At 40.7% G+C, this 18,974-nt stretch overlaps 1 protein-coding gene across 2 annotated transcripts in view; it reads right to left on the bottom strand.

Moving 5' to 3' along the window:
• Positions 1–9,198: 9,198 nt before the first annotated feature.
• ptp4a3a (protein tyrosine phosphatase 4A3a) overlaps positions 9,199–18,974 on the bottom strand; it is a 37,762-nt gene continuing 27,986 nt past the window's right edge. For both annotated transcript variants that reach the window (XM_081376356.1, XM_081376355.1), the window contains exons 3-6: positions 18,592–18,684; positions 12,985–13,115; positions 10,580–10,654; positions 9,199–10,208 (exon numbers count right to left, since the gene is read on the bottom strand). In XM_081376356.1, coding sequence (XP_081232482.1) covers positions 10,091–10,208; positions 10,580–10,654; positions 12,985–13,115; positions 18,592–18,684 — 417 coding nt within the window. In that variant the 3' untranslated portion in view covers positions 9,199–10,090. The remainder of the gene's footprint in view (positions 10,209–10,579; positions 10,655–12,984; positions 13,116–18,591; positions 18,685–18,974) is intronic.

Here is an 18,974-nt window from a genome sequence, read left to right on the forward strand (position 1 = left end):
AGGACAGGGTGGGAAAATTCACCCTATGCCTGGCCGAGTTTCAGAGGGGGAAAACTGTTTCCTTCCGCACATGCCTCAGATTATTGGGTCTGATGGCCTCAGCCCTAATGGTTATTCCCTTAGGCAGACTATTTATGAGGGAATTTCAGCGCTGGGTAGCATCTCTGAGACTGGACCCACTAAGACACTCCCGAAGGAGAGTGAGAGTGACGTCAGAGGCAGTCTTTGCACTGCGCCAGTGGAGATTCCCAACCTTCTTGGTTCAGGGGGTTCCTATGGGTGTGGTTCGAACCAGAAAAGTCATAACGACGGACGCGTCGTTGTCCGGTTGGGGGGGCATTCACGAGGGCAGGATAGTGAATGGAAGATGGGGTCATCATCTGACCGATCTTCACATAAACTATCTGGAAATGCTGGCCGTGTTTCTAACGTTGAAGCATTTTCTTCCTTTTCTGAAAGGACATCATGTTCTTGTGAGAACGGACAACACCACAGTTGTGGCATATATAAATCGACAGGGGGGCCTAAGATCGCTTCCCTTACACACGCTGGCACGCAAACTGATTTTGTGGAGCCATGCCAATCTTTTATCCCTGAGAGCGACGCACGTACAGGGCGTTCTGAACCAGGGTGCGGATCTGCTATCCAGGGGAAATCCACTCTACGGAGAGTGGAAATTGAAAAAGGAAGTGGTCGAACAGATTTGGGAATTATACGGCAGAGCGACAGTGGACCTGTTTGCGTCCCACGACAATGCTCAGTGTCCTCTGTTTTTCTCCCTGAAAGATCAGAGCGCGCCTCTGGGGATAGATGCGCTGGCACACGACTGGCCCCGCACTCTTCTGTATGCGTTCCCACCGATAGCATTAATATCCCCAACACTCTACAGAGTGAGGGAGGGGGGACTAAAGCTGATTTTAATAGCTCCGAGGTGGCCAGGGAAATACTGGCTGGCGGAGATCATACGTATGCTATACAAAGACCCGTGGTCTCTCCCGTTACGCAGAGATCTACTGTCACAGGCGGGGGGGGAAATCCTTCATCCCCATCCAGAACGCTTGGCACTATGGGCCTGGCCTGTGAGTGGTTAAATTTGAACACAACCGGTCTGTCTGACAATGTCATCAGAACTATACAGAATGCTAGAGCTTCGTCGACTAGGTCTCTCTACGACTGCAAATGGGGCGTGTTTGAGCGCTGGTGCGCGGCTAAGAATGAGATTCCTTTTCAATGCTCAGTGGCAATAGTTCTATCATTTCTACAGGATTTGATAGACCAGGGAAAAGCGTTTTCAACCGTCAAGGTGTATCTGGCCGCTATTTCTGCTTGTCACATAGGTTTTGATAGTAAAACCGTTGGGCAGCATCCTTTAGTGTGCAGGTTCATGAAGGGCGCGCGTCGCGTTTTGCCAGTTTCAAAACCGCTTTCCCCTTCATGGGATTTAGCACTGGTACTTGATGCGCTCTCAATGTCCCCGTTTGAGCCACTGGACAAGATTGATTTTAAAATAATGTCGTTTAAGACGGCGCTGCTGTTAGCTTTGGCTTCAGCGAAACGCGTAAGTGAGATTCATGCGCTTTCGGTGCATTCAGCATGTATGCAGTTCATGCCCGGGGATGCAGGGATAGTTTTGAAGCCTAATCCTGCATTTATGCCCAAGGTAGTTAATTCTGTCACTCCTTTTGAGCTAAAAGCTTTCTATCCACCACCTTTTGCTTCATTGAGACAGCAAAAGCTAAATGAGTTATGCCCTGTGCGTGCTTTACGCATCTACATAGAAAGAACCAGAGGGTTCAGGGAGAGTGATCAGCTGTTCGTATCTTGGATGAAGCCAAGAATGGGGAAGCCGATTACTAAGCAGCGCTTGTCGCACTGGATAGTGGAGGCGATTTCATTGGCATATTCCAGTAAGGGCCATGCGCCCCCGACTGGTTTACGTGCGCACTCAACACGGGGAATGTCAACTTCGTGGGCTTTCTTTAAAGGAGTCACGATACAGGATATTTGTAAAGCGGCGAGTTGGTCCTCACCGCATACGTTTGCAAGGTTTTATAAACTGGATGTTACAGCTCAAACTTTGGCGCATGCAGTTTTGAGCGTTGGAGTTGAGTCATGAAACTTTCAGCCCTAGAGGTGGTGCTGTGGTTGGCAGGAGACTTCGAGGCAGGCTATCTGGCATTACGGGAGTTAGTATATCCCATAGTGAGACACCGAAACGTATGCTTGAAAGAGAACAATAGGTTACTTGCGTAACCCCGGTTCTCTGATAGCATTAAGTGAGGTGTCTCACCAGATCACCCTCCTTGCTGTGTGAAGCGAGGAAGAGGTGTGCTTGTTTTGAATGTCGTAATGACGCAGTGCTGCTCCTCTTATACTGAGGGGTGGGGTAGCCACTCCCAGACACTGCGTCATGTCTGCCAGCCAATTGGGGCTGGCGTAATGTAATAGGACTTCTGTGGAATCCGCGGAAGGGGCGTATCCCATAGTGAGACACCTCACTTAATGCTATCAGAGAACCGGGGTTACGCAAGTAACCTATTGTTATTTCGGTAACTTTGTTGCCCTATGCACACATTTAGACATTTGCAACAGTTTATTTTTTACACAGAGTTTGATTTTATGCAGTGAATCTATTTTGCAGTTCCACTCTGTTTTCGGTCGCAAATTGCTGTTCACGGGCCTGCAATACTTTTGGCCGTATTTGAGCGTAAAAACCGTGCCAAAAGTGTAAGCGCGGAAAAATGGAAGTCAGAGGAATACAGATCATATTTATTTTGCGTTAGCATGAAGCTGCAGCTTCACAATACATGAATTACACTTACGAATAACAGTGAAATGCTGCAAATATTTTTTTCTTACACTTGAAAGGCGATTTACACCTTTACAAATCTTCTCTTGCGCATGCAAATTTAATTTACGCTTGTTATTAATTTATTAATAATATTGATATAAATTATTGTCTATATTGATATAAATTATATAGTCTCAATCTATATTCCGTTAACTCTATATTGGCCAGCTCTAGTGTGCATCCTAGCAAAAGTGAATGACTGTAATTAGTTCAAAATGATTGTCATCAATGCTTTTCTTGAGCAATAATTTTTTTCTTTTTCTTATTTGGCAGACGCAGTGATGACCAACTTTCGTTCGGCGACTGAATGGGCAATAAAAAATGCAATTTCTGGTCATTTTAAACAAGCACCAGGGAGAGCAGGGGGTGGTGGTTATGGATATAAAGCTAACAATTAATTCTTAAAAATTTTAGTATCTTAAAGGGATACTTCACCTCTGGGAAGATGAATGTGTATTTAAAATATGTCATTTAAGTAGAAGAAATGTGAAGAAATTTTTGAATTTGGAGCTTTGTAGCCTGAGAAAAGACAGAAAATTTATTTTTGGCTTATGTGGATAAAAGACAACAACTCCCAGAATGCACTTGCTTCTGCCTTAGGAGGCCACCGGTAAGGGAGCGCAGTTGAAAAACCAAAAGGCTAGCCTACGTGATGAGTTTGCCAGGGATTTAGAGGTCGCCCAAAATGTCCGGGATTCGGCTTTTGCGTTCTACAGTCGCCATCCATTCATTATGTTTACTGTGGCGAGCAGGACGAGGCTGACGGCCGCGGGAGAACGGCGCGAGGCCGGTGGCGTCATTACTGAGACGCGCCGGGTCTCGCATCGCTCACGGAGGAGCAGGAATTTTCTTAGCAATGGTAAAACCCACATCAACCGATCACTTGTTTAGCGTTCATATAAACACTAAGTTACATTCAGATTCACCGATCGGAATGAATTCAGTTAGATTGAAACAAGAGGTGTGCATGTAAACAATGAATGGCGACCGCAGAACGCAAAAGCCGAATCCCGGACATTTTGAACGATCTCGCCCGCCGGATAAGTCCGGGAAAAGGAGGATGTAATCCCTACTTACTCAGCTTTCTCCTACTATTCAGCTTTCTTCACAGAACAAGAGCCTGCTAGCTTAGCTTCCAAAGAAAGACGGCTGACACTGTGTACATTCTGTGAGTGAGATCCCTCCCTCTATGGGCGGGCTGAAAACATGCGGAACAACGCCTTCTACTGGCTGTAGTCTTTAGCCTCTGGCCAGAAAATCCTCCGATGACGCAAAATGACGATTTTTGCGTCATCGGAGGATTTTTTTCCAGACAAAAAATACATAAATCTCTTGTCTCAGGGGGGATATGAGGGTGGAAAGCATGGCAATTCAAAAATACTACAGGTTTTCTACTAATACAAAGCTTAATGCTAAATCCTGAAGTATCCCTTTAAGTTGTTTTACATATTTTCCAATGTTTTATTTGTTAATTTTTATGTTTGAATGTTATCTAAGTTGTTAATATAATTGTTCTAAATAAATCTCTTTATAATCAATTAGTTTGGATGGATTTTCATTTATGAGAACCTGTTATATTTGAGTGAAAAGAATCCTTATGCCTCATTTTGTTGTCTTTTACATGTATATGTAGTGTAATTGATGACTAGTCTATTCTTGGGCTATGGTTAGACGTCTATTAGATTTTCACTGACAGCCCAAAATCAGCCTTGTTTTAGCCTAGACCCATATTGCCTGTCTATTAGACGTATATATGTAGTCATTCGATAGCTGTCTAATTGTCTATTCTTGGGCTATGGTTAGACGTCTATTAGACGTATATATTCTTTCAATAGCTGTCTAATTGTCTATTCTTGGGCTATGGTTAGACGTCTATTTGACGTATATATGTAGTCATTCAATAGCTGTCTATTCTTGGTAGGGCTGGGGAAAAAATCGATTTGATTTAAAAATCGAGTTGGTAGGTCAAATCGATTCATATTTTCAAAAAATCGATTTTTTAGATTTTTTTTCTCCCCCTCTTCTATATAGCGTGCAATACTTTGCATTCGCCAAATCTTCCTTCAGGGTTTCCGTAGAACGCTCCCTGTGGCGCAGCCCTCGATGCTTCACGACATCACGACAAAAATATAGGCTAGCATGTTTAATTTTTTAACGGTCCTCCACGACGACGGCGCGCGAGTGAGTGAGTGAGGGAGAGTGAGTGAGAGTGTGTGTTCGCGAGTGAGTGAGCGAGTGAGTGTGACTGTGTGTGCGCGCGAGAGTGAGTGAGTGTGAGTGTGTGTGTGTGAGAGAGAGAGAGAGAGAGAGAGAGAGAGATAAAGAGAGAGAGAGAGAGAGAGAGAGAGAGAGAGAGAGAGCTGTATGTGAGCGAGTGAATGAGTGAGTGTGTGTGTGTGTGTGTAGGCTATGTGAGTGAGCTTGTGTAGCCTATATGTGCGAGTGAATGAGTGTGTGAGACGGCTCGCGATGACTGGTCGTAAAACAACGTGTAGTCTGACATGTTTCTTGTCCACGACATGACAACATTTTTAGGAGTCAAAATCGTGTAATTTGACAGTGACTATCCTAACAGACAAACAAAAATTTGTTTATGGTGATGCACTTTAATTAAATACAATAAATATATATTTTTAAAATATATTTACAGTTCGCAGTTATTTTGTTTTAAATGGGGGGGGGGGGGGGGAGAAATCGAATCGAATCGTAAATCGAGTTTTTTATAAAAAAATCGCAGATTTTTTTAGGGGAAAAAATCGCCCAGCTCTAATTCTTGGGCTATGTTTAGACGTCTATTAGATTTTCACTGACAGCCCAAAATTAGCCTCGTTTTAGCCTAGACGTCTGGGCTGTGTTTTGACAGCTATTAGACGTCTATTAGACGCAAAATTGCTTGCTGGGTTATTTGGTTTAAAAAGTCTTTTAAAATGTCAATGACGTCAGAATGCTGACGTCATTAGCAGAATGCTAGTGAGTTATGGACAACAACAACTCAACCTGTAAGAAATCGAAAAAAAAAAAAAATACTCGTTCGTTCAACTTTCGACCTATAACCCATGTTGAACTTGCAAAACTTACAATAAAATCTGAGATTTCTCAATGGCAATCAGGTGAAAGAGACACATTTAGCCATCTAGCCCCATTGACTCCCATTCAGTCTGCACTCGCCCGCGATCACCTCCAGTGGAATTCTAATGGAACTGCAACCAAGATCGATACAATGGGGCTAATAGGAAGTGCCAAGGCTCTCCGTAGACGGGCTCTGCTATGATCACGCGCGTGAACTCGGCAATCGACTACTTTGGACTTCAACCGAAAACAGGATGTAAACACAGGTATTTGCGCTGGCTTAAATAACATCATTTTTATACATATCTTTCACATCTACTGCAGTCAGATTCACTCGTGTTCACCCTGAAGGAATCACTCACATTTTCTGGGCACTTGTAATGACACATCAAGAATGTTAAGAGGCTAAAAGCAGGTTTAAACATTGCCCCATTGAAGTCAACAGGGTGCAAATTTTAAAAATAGAATAACTCTGTGTAGGCAACACCGATTTTTGTCGTTGTTCTCTGTATTGACAGCACTCCAAATGTGCAAAAAAAATAGCTCAATGTTAAAATTGACTGGAGTTCTCCTTTAATCATGTTGTCATGACAAAACAAGTGCTTGCTGCTGCCCTCTTTTTTTTTTCTCAGTAGAAATGACCAAACGACAATGAATTTTCAATCATAAGTTTTAAAGTTCGTCGACCACGGAGGTGTTACAATAAAAATGGTGAGTAAATGATGACAGAATTTTCATCTCTTTCAGGTGTAAGGTAGGGTTAGGCATAGTTGCAATCATAGCAACAAGTAGCTATGGTTACTTGCATATCCTGAAAGTTACTTCAGTGTTCTAGAACCGAAAGTTGAAGTTATCCATTCACTTATTTGTGAACTTACCCAGGCATGTCGTATAACCACCATTCCAGGGTTCCCCAAAGAACCTTGCAGTTCTTAAAATAGCCTTTTTCTTAGTGTGAACAGCATTTTAATAAACCATTTGTGCAATGGAAAGGTTCCATGGATGTTCCATCTCAATAGAACCATATATGCCAATAAAGAACCTTTCTTTTTAAGACTGTATGACTTTAAGACCTTTATTTTTCAGGTCACCCATGTAAAAAACAAAACAAAACAAAAACACACCAAATACAAACATGGGTAAGAGAACATTTTCTGTGAGATCACTAGGTTATACCATTTCAATGGTCCACTTTAGACATTCTACAAACTATAATTAACTTAGCAACTCCATGTCAGCTAACTCTCATTAGAGTAGTAGACTGGCACACAGTTACACCTGTTCAATTAGGTGTTAGCAGGGCCGGATCTAGACATTTGGAGGCCCTAGGCAAAATTCATGTTGGAGGCCCCCCCACCCCCAATAAAACACACTTGAAACAAATATGATTCCTAACCTTTTTATTTATAAAACATTTAATTTTAAATTTAGTATATTTTTACTTACACAGTACATAAGTTTGGACAAATTACTATTTGTAATGTTTTTGAAAGAAGTCTCTTATGCTCATCAAGCCTGGATTTATTTGTTCAAAAATACAGAAAAATAATATAGTGAAATATTATTACAATTTAAAATAATGGTTTTCTATTTTACTAGGCTATACTTTAAAATATATTTCTGTGATGCAAAGCTAAATTTAGAGTCACGTGATCCTTCAGAAAACTTTATAATATTCTGATTTATTATCAAATGTTAGAAATGGTGCTTAATATTTATTTTATAACATGTGATACTTTTTTTCATGATTCTTTGATTATTAAAAAGTTGTTTTAAAAAAGTCTTCAATATCACTTTTATAAATTTAACACATCCTTGCTGAATATTCCTGTTTTTTTCTGTATTTTTGATCAAATAAATGCAGGCTTGTAGCATAATAATAAACTTGTTTCAAAAACATTAAAAATAGTAATGGGTCCAGACTTGTTACTGGTAGCCTATCAAACTTTATCTAAGCTAATCTCTTTTTTGTTTAATGAAGATGTTATTGTTCTTGTTGTTATTTTGCTGTTTTATTCAGTTTATTCACAGTTCCAGAATACCACTTCAGTAGATGAACATGAACGTGCTTTTATAATTTTTCTGCGTTATGGGCAGGATTTTTCCCTCCCATTTAATCAATATTGACTGCAGATATTGTCATATTATTAATATCAGTAATATGTTATTATGTATTGCATTGCTACCTTAAATATGCTATACACAAATCAAGTGGAAGAGAAAGACACGATCGCTACTGAGCAGGAAAAAAAATCTAAACTGATATTCGTATAGGCTATGATGTCAGGGTATTATCTAATCATCAGCATCAGCATATAGAAGATAGACCCATAGATATGAGATCCTTTATTTGAAACATTTAAAAATGTTGCAGTGTGTTGGTTTTTTAACTTTGAATACAAACGTCTTGTCTTTTACTTTTGTAGCTTTTTTACTAGTTAGCTTTGGACGCGATGTTATTCATTGATTGTACGCGCAAATTCAAAGCGTCGCGTCTGGGCACGTTAATGACGCTCGCGCGCTCTTTTAAATTCACAAAGCGGTGAATGATTTTTCCAGAAATGACGCTGATCTACAGTATCCCACAAGTTTATATTTAAAATACATTGCAATCACACCAAAATCGATGACCTGCATTACGAGCTGTGCTTCTTTGCGTGCCTATTTCTGCTTTTGCTTCGCACTCGCAGCACCTGATGGATGCGTTCGTTGACCGCCTCTGATCGCCTCTGACGTCCCCTCGGACTAAACTGGCTGGCGCCTCTATACAGTCATGGGCTGGCGTTAATGTGACGTAATGTAACAGTCTATGGTTAAGATAAACATTGTCACTATTTTTAGTTGATTAATAGGCTACATTTTGAAATAAATTGTAGATAGGACATTTAATTTTTTTTTTTTTTTTGTCCCTCTGTCTGGGCCCCATCCCGCCAATCGGGCCCTAGGCACGTGCCTAGTTTGCCTTTGCGTTAATCCGGCTCTGGGTGTTAGGGCTCAGGTTAGAATAAGTTGAAACGCAGTTGCAAGTTACTTATAGTGACTAGAATGTTGGAAGAGCATCAAAATAAAGTTAACAGATATTAAGCAGACAGTCTACTTAAAGTCTGATGAGAGTTAGTTGACATGTAGTTGCAAAGTTACTCACAGTTAGTAGAATGCCATAAGAGAAGAAGATCTGAGTCTTTGCCCTGCAGAGGGCAGTATGGTTATATTTTGATGGGCAGTGAACTTGTTACACTTTATGAGGTCACCTCATGACAAAACACTCCCAGTCCTCATTCATGATTGCAACAGCCTTTATTTGTATTATGCAGCTGGAGGTGTTTTCTTAAAAAACAGAGAAAAACAACTTCAAACCACTGTCTTGTCTGGTAATTCATTTATATAGGGTAGTTTTTACCATCTGATCTCTGTTGAACTGAATGGACAAGTATCATAGACAGACCGCTTCCAGGGAGCCCTGAAGTCCTAACACAGTAAAATTACTCCAACAAACACAAGGTTTGATTTTTAGCACATTAACACGCATAAGCATTTTCGCAGTTAAATTCATTGACCTTCGCATGTAGCTTTCAGATACCTTTAAGTGACTGGCTCTGACCCTAATAGAAAAAGCAAAGAGCTGCTTTATGAAACAGAAATATCTTTCACATAAGCCCTTCATTAACCCACCCATGGTAAAGGTCACCAGTAAAAAGATTTGTGCTGAAAACTTAAAGTGTTAAAGGAACCGTAGTCGTCTAAAAATTGGACTCCAGGCAGGGAAGAGAAGGAAAGCTGTAGAAAGAAAAATTAGTAGAGAGAGTAAGAAAGCACAAATTTTGTCCATGATTCACATTATCACACCACCTGGCTCTTTCAGACATTCACGATCATTTGAGGCATGATTAGGGTGTCAGTCCTGGTGCAGGGTCAAAGGTCAGAGGTTGCCTTCACCATATCTCATTAACCTCAGAGATGCGCAACCTTTAAGATCTCTGAGTCGTAAGTCTCGGAAAAGCCATGGCAGTATCCACACCACAATCAGAGTGAGGAGGATTTTAGGCACCAGCGGGGTTTTCATCCAGACCGAATCAGTTCATATTTTTATAGCAAATCAGCAAAAGTGCATCAGTTGTGGCCCAGTCCATCAGGTTCAGCTCGGTTCAGAACAGTAGGGTGAGGGTGCAGTCACATGATGCAGCACTTGTTCTTGAAAATGTGCGGGTGCTTATAGCGCAGTCTCTGTTTGGGCCGATATTTCTCTAGATATGTCAACTGCTTGCTGTTTATTGCACCTCTGCGTTTCCTGTGAAGGAAAAAAACGTCCATTAGCATGTTAATTTACAATTTCATCGCGTTACAATTAAATGACTTCTTTCAAGAAAGACGGCAGATGAAAATGGCTTGCCAACTCATGTTTCACTCCAGCCCACATTGGACTGAAAATAGCATTAAGAACACAAGGAACAGTACCTGAGGGAGCGGGCTTAAAAAGGATCAATTGCGAATCTTTTGCGTATTGAAAGCTTTAAGCTTGGCCTTGCTATCAAAAGGCACTCTGGCAAGCGTAGCAACTAAGAACTTGCTTTTATGATCCACTTGTAGGTATATAGCAGTTGACGTCAAGAGCTCAAGGTCTGTTGTCCTTGAAAGAAGTCGAGAGAGAGATGTACGTACTGTCTGATGAACTGGATGGCATCTTCATACTTCATCCCACTTTCAATCAGTGCCACAGCTACAAGTACTGGAGCTCTAAAGAAAAGAAAAAAAACATTGAGAGAAATGGAACATTGAATACTTTTGCTTAAATACTGCAGAACTTCAAGGACTGAATTCTTAATGTGTACCTTTGTTCTATTTTTTTTATTTGTTATTTGACTATCACCCTTTAATTTGCTATGTTTTTTGTGCTTTATTTTATTACTGACATTGTTCTTGAATAATTACTTGAAAACAACATACAACAAAACCTCCATTGTTTCACAGGTAGTAGATTTGACTGCTGAAATGTGGGTGTTGTAACCACTCTAACACACAACTTTATTGGCTCATTAGAGCAGCTCAATTGTTCCATGAGCTGTTTCTTAGAAAGAAATGACTGTAGCTGTACAGTGCAAAACTGCCACATTAAATGCAGTGGACAAGAGGCATTACAAGAAGTTAATTCATCATACATAAATTCATGTTTCACAATCATCAAAGTCAAGATTCAGGCAAAGCAAGAAAAAACAACTTCCAGAAAAGGTGAGTGGTGGAAAACAACGGTTAATGCTGTTGCTAGGTGTTCTGGATGGTTGCTAGGTGGATACCTGATGGCTCAAGTCATATGCAAAGACCAGAATATCGTAGAGACTTGGGGGTGGGTTCTTTTTATATCACTCGGGTCCCCTCTTTAATGTCTATGCGATCTTTCCACTCTCTCTCTATCGCCTGCCAAGCTGAAAATGTTAAATCTGATCTATTTCAAAAGTAACAGCACACCCCTCCTTAACAAGCAGCGACTGGGGTATCATTCATGCCTCCAGGGACAGCAAAGAAAAGTTTAATACTTAAACCTCAATGCTTCACTTTCAAACATACACTGTACAGTCAAGACAATTAAATCTTACGCCATAAACCCCAGTTCTAAACAGTGTTGCCATCTGAAAATAAACGAGTCAGGCCAAAAAAACATTGGCACTCTTTCAAGATTCGAGGCCGATTCCCTTTGGAAGCGGATGAAGTGCGTCAGAGATGAAGTTTTACCGCCCAAACGACGAGAGCAGCGAGGCCAGACTGCCTCCTCCTTTTTTATAGTCATCGTTTGAGGTGTTTTGTTGCACTGTATGTGTACCAACAGAGAGCATAAATACATCATCTGTAGGAGATGCTTATGAGACACATACTGTTCAATATTTATAATTGCAATAGTTTCATGGTAACAACAATATTGCACAACAAAATGCACTATGTACCTATAGTACACATATGTACCCATTAAACTTCTATGGTCAAAAACAACTAAGGGAGTTCCCATTCATGAACAAAATTCATCCAAAAGGTAACTGGGAGCATCATGTATAGCTAAAAAATCCCTGTCATGTGGGATAGACTGTCTGGCATAAAGGTCATGGACGGAGCACACGTTTGAGGAGGACAGTAATAACAAATGGATAAAAAGGAACTTCCTGTTTTGTCTTCGGCCCTAACCCCAATGCCTCTTAAAACAGAAAGGGACTGCAGCAGAGTCAGTGCACTTTGGGGACTGTTGACTTTGGCGGAGCACACTATCCACTTTAAAGCCTCCGAAGAGGTACCTCTCGCTCACTATGTACGTAGTATGGTTTCAGTCCATTGGGGACTATCAACTTCATCTAGAGTTAATAGAGGAGACATGTCTCCTGGGAGACCAGAGGTGCATAATGTTCTATAGGGCACACAGTACACATTCCTTTCCAGATTAAGGTCTAGAACAGAGCACACAAGGTGGGCTTACTTATGGGACACGAGACGAGAAATGAACCCATTTGCCCCCAGAGTTCCCAGGCCTGAGCAAAACCCAGCTAGTCAGCAAGTTAAAGTGTCATGAAGCCTCATTGCGTCGTTCCGCGCAGAAACATACACTTACGGCACGTGTCCAAACGTAAAACTGAACAGGCAGAGGAGAACGAACAGTGCTGAAGTTGTCTTTCGTGACATTTGAATTCTTCGCTTTAATGCGATCTCATGCGTAATAAATACAGCGCAGTGATTAGGTTAAAAGAGTTCATTCTCATAAATAAAGTAGAGAAATGCTCAGAAACTGCTGACGTACTTTCACATTGACCAGCCACAGCAGCCAATCACCACTGATAAAATACTCACTTTTCGTGACGTTGGTTCAACTTTGCTTTTTAAACCGGACAAACGAAATAGCTCAGAATTAACAAAAAAAATGGCTTTTCACTTCATAATAAACATAACGAGTGCTATTGTTGTTTTCAGTAATGTGTAACCTGTACATATATGTTAGCATCTCCAAAAATGGTTTTAGGGTTTCATGACCCTTTAAAGATATGTTTAAATCTTTATTGGATTCTCTATCTGTAAGGGCATTTACTGACCTTCCTAAACCAGCCACGCAGTGCACAGCCACGCAGCAACCAGGGTCATCTATGAAGCGTCTCTTCAGGAGACTCAACCAGTCCTCCACAACCTTAGTGGGAGGAGGAGCGCCGTCATCAAATGGCCAGTCCTAAGGAGAGAAGAACAAGCTTCTTAACATGAGCACATCATATGTCTGTTCACACTGAAAAACAAGCTTTGACTTTGAAACAATACATCACTTCGGACTTCACGTGATAAACTATGTTCAAATTTGTTGCAACTAACTGTAGCTTTTAGTCATGTTGCAAGTTGGTGATAATGACATCAAAAGTCTAAGGTGTCTAATAGTATTTGGACAAATGTAGTCCACTTAAATGCATGAATGTTATTGCATTATACAACTAAATATCAAACCAAGTGGCATTTATTTAAATAAATAAATAATTTTATAATAATTAAATATATATAGATAGATAGATATAGATATAGATAGAGTACAAACACTTTTAAAGCAACATTTTCCAAAAAGAACTTCAAAATTAATGTTCTGAAACACTTTGTGGTTGTCCAACGGTAGTGTTTCGTTCAAAGTTAATGTGATGAACTATACCTGTGGTTACTGCGAGTGGACACCCGTGTGAATTGCAAAAATGGTTCAGAAAGGGAAGCAAGTTCTGAGAAGAGCTGGTGCAGCATTTGTTTACATATGCCACCAGGTTTGCATTTAATGCAAATACATTTTTTTTTTAAATGTGACTTAAGTGTCCAAATAATGGTTGGGGCCACTGCATCAGTTTTCGGCTGGATTTTGCTAAATGTTTCTACACATGGTTTATTTGTGAAAGTGGGTTATCCAAATGGTGAAGGTGCTGAGGGATGTTAGACCTGCAACAGTACTGGGTTAGTGAGGATCATTCGGTAATAAACATCCATGGGTGCATATCCCATACAAAGACGTAACTGGCTGCTCAAGTAATTTAGTCACAACTGTTTTTCTGAAACCATAGTAACTTTGACGCACATCAATTGTTCAAGCAAAGTTGGTTCAACAATATAGAACTATTGCTAATGATGTCTTCACGCAGGTGGAGTAATAACTTCTGCTAATTAATCGGTTCAAGATCAGATTAATGTCAGATTATTGCTGTCCGAGGACTACTTCGCTTTTTTGTTCTTTGTTGTTTTGCTGATTTCCAGATGTTTGACTCAATCATGGGTTCCTTCTTATTTCAAAGGTATTGAAGCACATTCGAGACTTCAAAAATGGCGGTTTCGTGATATTGACAAATTAAGAAGAAGAGTGAAATCTGCATATACAGTATATTTAAGTTTGTGAGACTGTCGGTGCAGATAGCCTCGTGGGCAGCGCGCCGACATATAGTGCCGTTGCGCTTCGGGCGACCCGAGTTCGAGTCCCAGCTAGCGAACCTTTCCCAATCCCGTCCCCTTCTCTCTCTCCCACTTCGCATCCTGTATATCATAATAAAGACAACACCAACGCCAAAAATAAATCTTAAAAAAACGTTTGTGAGACTCTATTAGTGCCACAGTTCACTCCAACTTGCCAAAAAAAGTTGTGAGAAATTAAGATTAACAAAGACACAACATGAAATACAATCCATGTACCTTATTCTTTGAGGTGAATATATCCATTGTGTTCGTTGTGACAAGAAGTTATCGCATTCACATCTGTCAACTGTCATTCTGACTGTCATCAGACAAAAAAATTCAGATCGGGTTATATTTAACTCATGAAAGTACAATTATACTTTTTTGAGATTTCTTTGCATTGTATTTTATGTCACATACTTATTCATCTTGATTTCTCAAAACTTGTGTGATTTTTCTGAGCGAGACGGAGTGAACTGTGGAGTCTCAAGAATGCACACATCACGTAGCAATGCACAGATGACCAACGGCCAAGGTCAGGATTTTCGTTAAATAATAGGCCAACATTGAATTTAAGTTTGTTTTTCACGTAAACTTTATTGTATACCCCCAGAACACATGGAATATACAAAATGTGTTGCATGGTATCATTCTGTGATACTTTTGCATCTTTTTTAAAAAGCTTGGTGCTGGTCGCTATTCAATTCCAGTATATGCATGAGCACAAACTGGAATTTTGTGAAAATTAACCTTTTGTCGTCCAAAAAAGAAAGAAGGGCATACAGCATTAGAACACCACCAGGGTGAGTATGACTATTTTCATTTTAGGGTGAACTATCCCTTTAAGTCCACATCATTCGAACAAAAAAAAAAAAAGCTTCTAACTACAAGTCGAGAGCCATAGTTTTTTTAACCCCATAACATTGTGATGCAGTTTGCAAATGTTCATTTGAACAATATTATAGGAAACACCAAAGTGTTTGGAATGTTGGAATATGTGAACATAGTTGGCGAGCAATGCTTTTGGGAAACCAATTCCAGAACAAAAAATACAGAGTCTGAGATCACTGTTAAATGCATGTATGAAGCCAAGGAGTCTCCTATCAACTGAGATTGTTGGGTTTTTGGGACTTGTACAATATGGTTTGAGACTTTCAGACACCGCAATAAACCCTTCAGCTTACTAACAAATGTATAAGTTCAGGGTTTGATATAAATATTAGTGATGCCACTAAAGTGGTGATGTACTGTCATCAATCCCTGCTACTGTTCAGGTGGTTTGTAAAAGCGGTGCATGCTTATGTGTCATTAAGGCAAACCGCAAGGCCCGAGAGGCATGTGGAACACGACATAAATTTAGCATACGTGTGTATCTTTCCTGTGCTCTTGTGACCTCAAGGTGAGAGGTGAATTACAATCATGCTTCACAGGAGATCAGGAAAATCCCACCCCTCCTCTTCCGTTTTCCCGCCTAAACCACCGCTGGGGGACTTTGATGTGGTTCAGCTGCTGAGGGACGTGGCTCACTTAGACCAGCATGCTAACTGGCAGCAGATGCCCACACAAACACGTACTCATGTGATCCAGAGAGCCTTGGCAGGGCAGGCCTTAATTATAAAGAGCTTTCTCACAGTACAGACACATAAGTCGGCATTCAGATGCCTCAAAATATCGCTTATCACATGGGACCGACGAGTGATATGGAGTCACACAACAGCCCCAGGGACAAGACACTCAACACTAGCAGGTGCGAGTATTTTCAAGTAAACAAGTCAGACCAGCAAGGCCTTTAGGAGGCTGGCTTTACAGAAAAGCCTTTGAAGCATGAATGACGTGCGACAAACGCTTCCTCTACTTCCCTCCAGCCCATCCTATTGATTTCCTGGGCAAACACACCTCAGAAACCTTTCGGGAGCGGATGGAAGGCCACTGACGTAATGCAGGTTGGGTAAACAGTCGTGGCCTACTTTGGGAATCCAGAACTAGGTAGCAGGGTCACTTGCTCAAGCTTGCAGTCTCGCAGATCTCTTTACAGTTGTTCTGAGTGGGAAGGGTGCGGAATGGCACGTGTGTGCCTCCTGGGAGAACGCAGTTTACTCCCTTGTTGCAGGTGCTCGCACAAATACATGAGGCAAACAACACAGCTGATTGTTCCCACTAGGGTTTTGTGCTTCGCAAAGTTTCTCAGCAACTTGTGCTGCGGACATAAACAACAGACATACGTCTTAGGCTGTGTATGACACCAACGCAAGCCACTATGTCCAATGCGTCACATGTAGCAGTCTTTTGAATGCGTCTTGAAACAGAAGTCTTTTTCACTGCAGGTGATCAACCTCATTCGAAGGACACATTTAAAAAAACGTCATATTTGTGTGAATTTTCAGGTTTGGCTTATGTCTGCAGAAAAAAAGAGGTGTATCCAGCAGCCAGCATGTCCTTTATATTCACAGAAGTCAGTAAAAACAAGACTTATACAACAGTTTGCCTTGGACTCTTTTCTTTACAGTTTTGCTGTGAGAAAGTCAAGAAGAAAAAGTATAAAAGAAAGGTTGGGTGGGCGGGGACCGATTGGAGGCCACATGGAGAGACCAGGCTCTGCCGCTACCATAGCAACAGTGAAACGTTGACGTCGGTAATAAGAAACACGTGTGGCTGCTTGGAAGAGAACATTCTCTATAATGAATTTAGTGTGTGTGTGTGTGTGTGTGTGTGTTAGAGAGAGCGAGAGCGAACGAGTATACGAGGGTCAAGGGGGTCTGTGGGGAGCTGTTTCACTTTTCACTTCTATCGCAGAACACTTTCAATAACTGCCTACGTGCACCAGAAGCTCTTACCTCTCCATTGTTTTCACCATCTGGCCCTTTAAATGTGAAATAAACTATTTATTTACACAGCTTTAGAATAGTTGTATCTAATTGGGTGATGGTTGCATTCTGGGGTCAAATTTTTTAGTATATTGACCACTAAACTGTACTGTATATCCGAATATTGTCCTGGATAATCCATTTTCTAAATAGCAGTCCTAGTTTCACGTCACTCATATCACTCTGCTGTCTTTTTTTTGTTTTGTTTTTTCATATGATAAAAGGATTTCAAATCGAACCAATATTTTATGTCCATTTATGGACTATCTGGTAAGTAGCGATGCATACTAGAAAAATGGCTTCTTTGTGAATTTATAATTACTCTTTTGTTTATGGTTTTCCATTTAAAATATCTAAAAATCCTTGAAACAAAACAAATTTCCTTGAGAAGCAACACTGCATACAATTTAATGACTTCACATTTTGCATTATCTTTTTTTCTGTATTTCGTCTTATTGAACAGGCAGATTATTTTTTTCTTGTTTTCACTTAAAAAAATCTCCCAGTGCAATATAACAAAATATACTTGCATTTAAGATTCTTTAATAAGAATGACAACAAGTCTTAATGTCTTATGCAGTTTCTCTTCTCAAGTAAATGTATCTTGTTTTAAGGATTTTTAGATATTATAACAGGAAAATGAAGTCAAAAATACTTAAGAACACTTTTGCTGTGCATTAAAGGAGAACTCGGCAACTCTAACGAACTCTAGTCACTTCTTCGCTGATTTTTCCCTTTGTTGTCGCATGTTTTCCCCACATGCTCCCCCTACAGCTGTGGGGGGGGGGGGCGGCGTATATGTCACAACACGGTCGTAAAAAACTCACTTGCGGCGGCCTCCTCCCCCTCTCTACCGCTGCTCATGTGCGTTTGTTATGATCGGAGCAAGCCAACTGTATCATGTGGAGCTATGTCTACCGAGGTGGGTTATCTGGTAATACATCATACATGCGTGTGTGTTTATGTCGAATTGCCGTAAAGCGATTCGTGTTTCGCGCTCATTCTCGTTCTCGCTTCTCACGAGACTTCCAATTTCTATTTTGCCGGGACGGTAGTCCCCAAGTTGCAAGGTTGGTTTTCCGCCTGGGAACGCTGGGGGGAGCGGGGAAAGTCACCAATATCACCAGAACAGGTTGTTTAACCATCCAAATGATTTCTAGACAGTTTTATTAAGTTAAAAAAGTTACCAAGTTCTCCTTTAAGTGAGATATACTATAGTCAGACGGTCAACATTGCAAAATTAAACCCCTTCAGGATGACACAAGACCCTTCATGTCTGGGTTCTGATCACCCTGTTGTTGTTTTTTTTTTGTAATGTCCAGCTGATAGTACATTATGGCTTACAAGGGCATCAAGAAGATGTGCACTTACCACGACAGTTATCCCATCCTTCTCCAGTGGAGTTTTGTCATAGGTTATCTCACAAACTCTGACCACCGTTGTGGCACCATACTTCTTAAGATCCTAAAGTGTGATGGGAATAGAAATACAGATGATAAAAAAAACTCAATTCAGTAAAAAAAAAAAAAAAAAAAAAAGCAAAAAAAAAAAATTCACCATTTGTTCTGACATAATTTTTCCACATCAAAATAAAAAACAATCATTTTAATGGCGTGAGATGTAGGTAAGCTGTCCATGAACACGCTCTGTTCCTCATCCCTGCCATGTGACGGAGCACTGGGATGGGTTTCCATGGAAACGGAGGCTTTGTGGATGTGCTGTTATCATTAGAGCCTCTATGGTTCATGCACACT

This window comes from Scardinius erythrophthalmus (genome assembly GCF_964197995.2).
Source record: "Scardinius erythrophthalmus genome assembly, chromosome: 10".
In the NCBI taxonomy this organism is placed as follows: Eukaryota; Metazoa; Chordata; class Actinopteri; order Cypriniformes; family Leuciscidae; genus Scardinius; species Scardinius erythrophthalmus.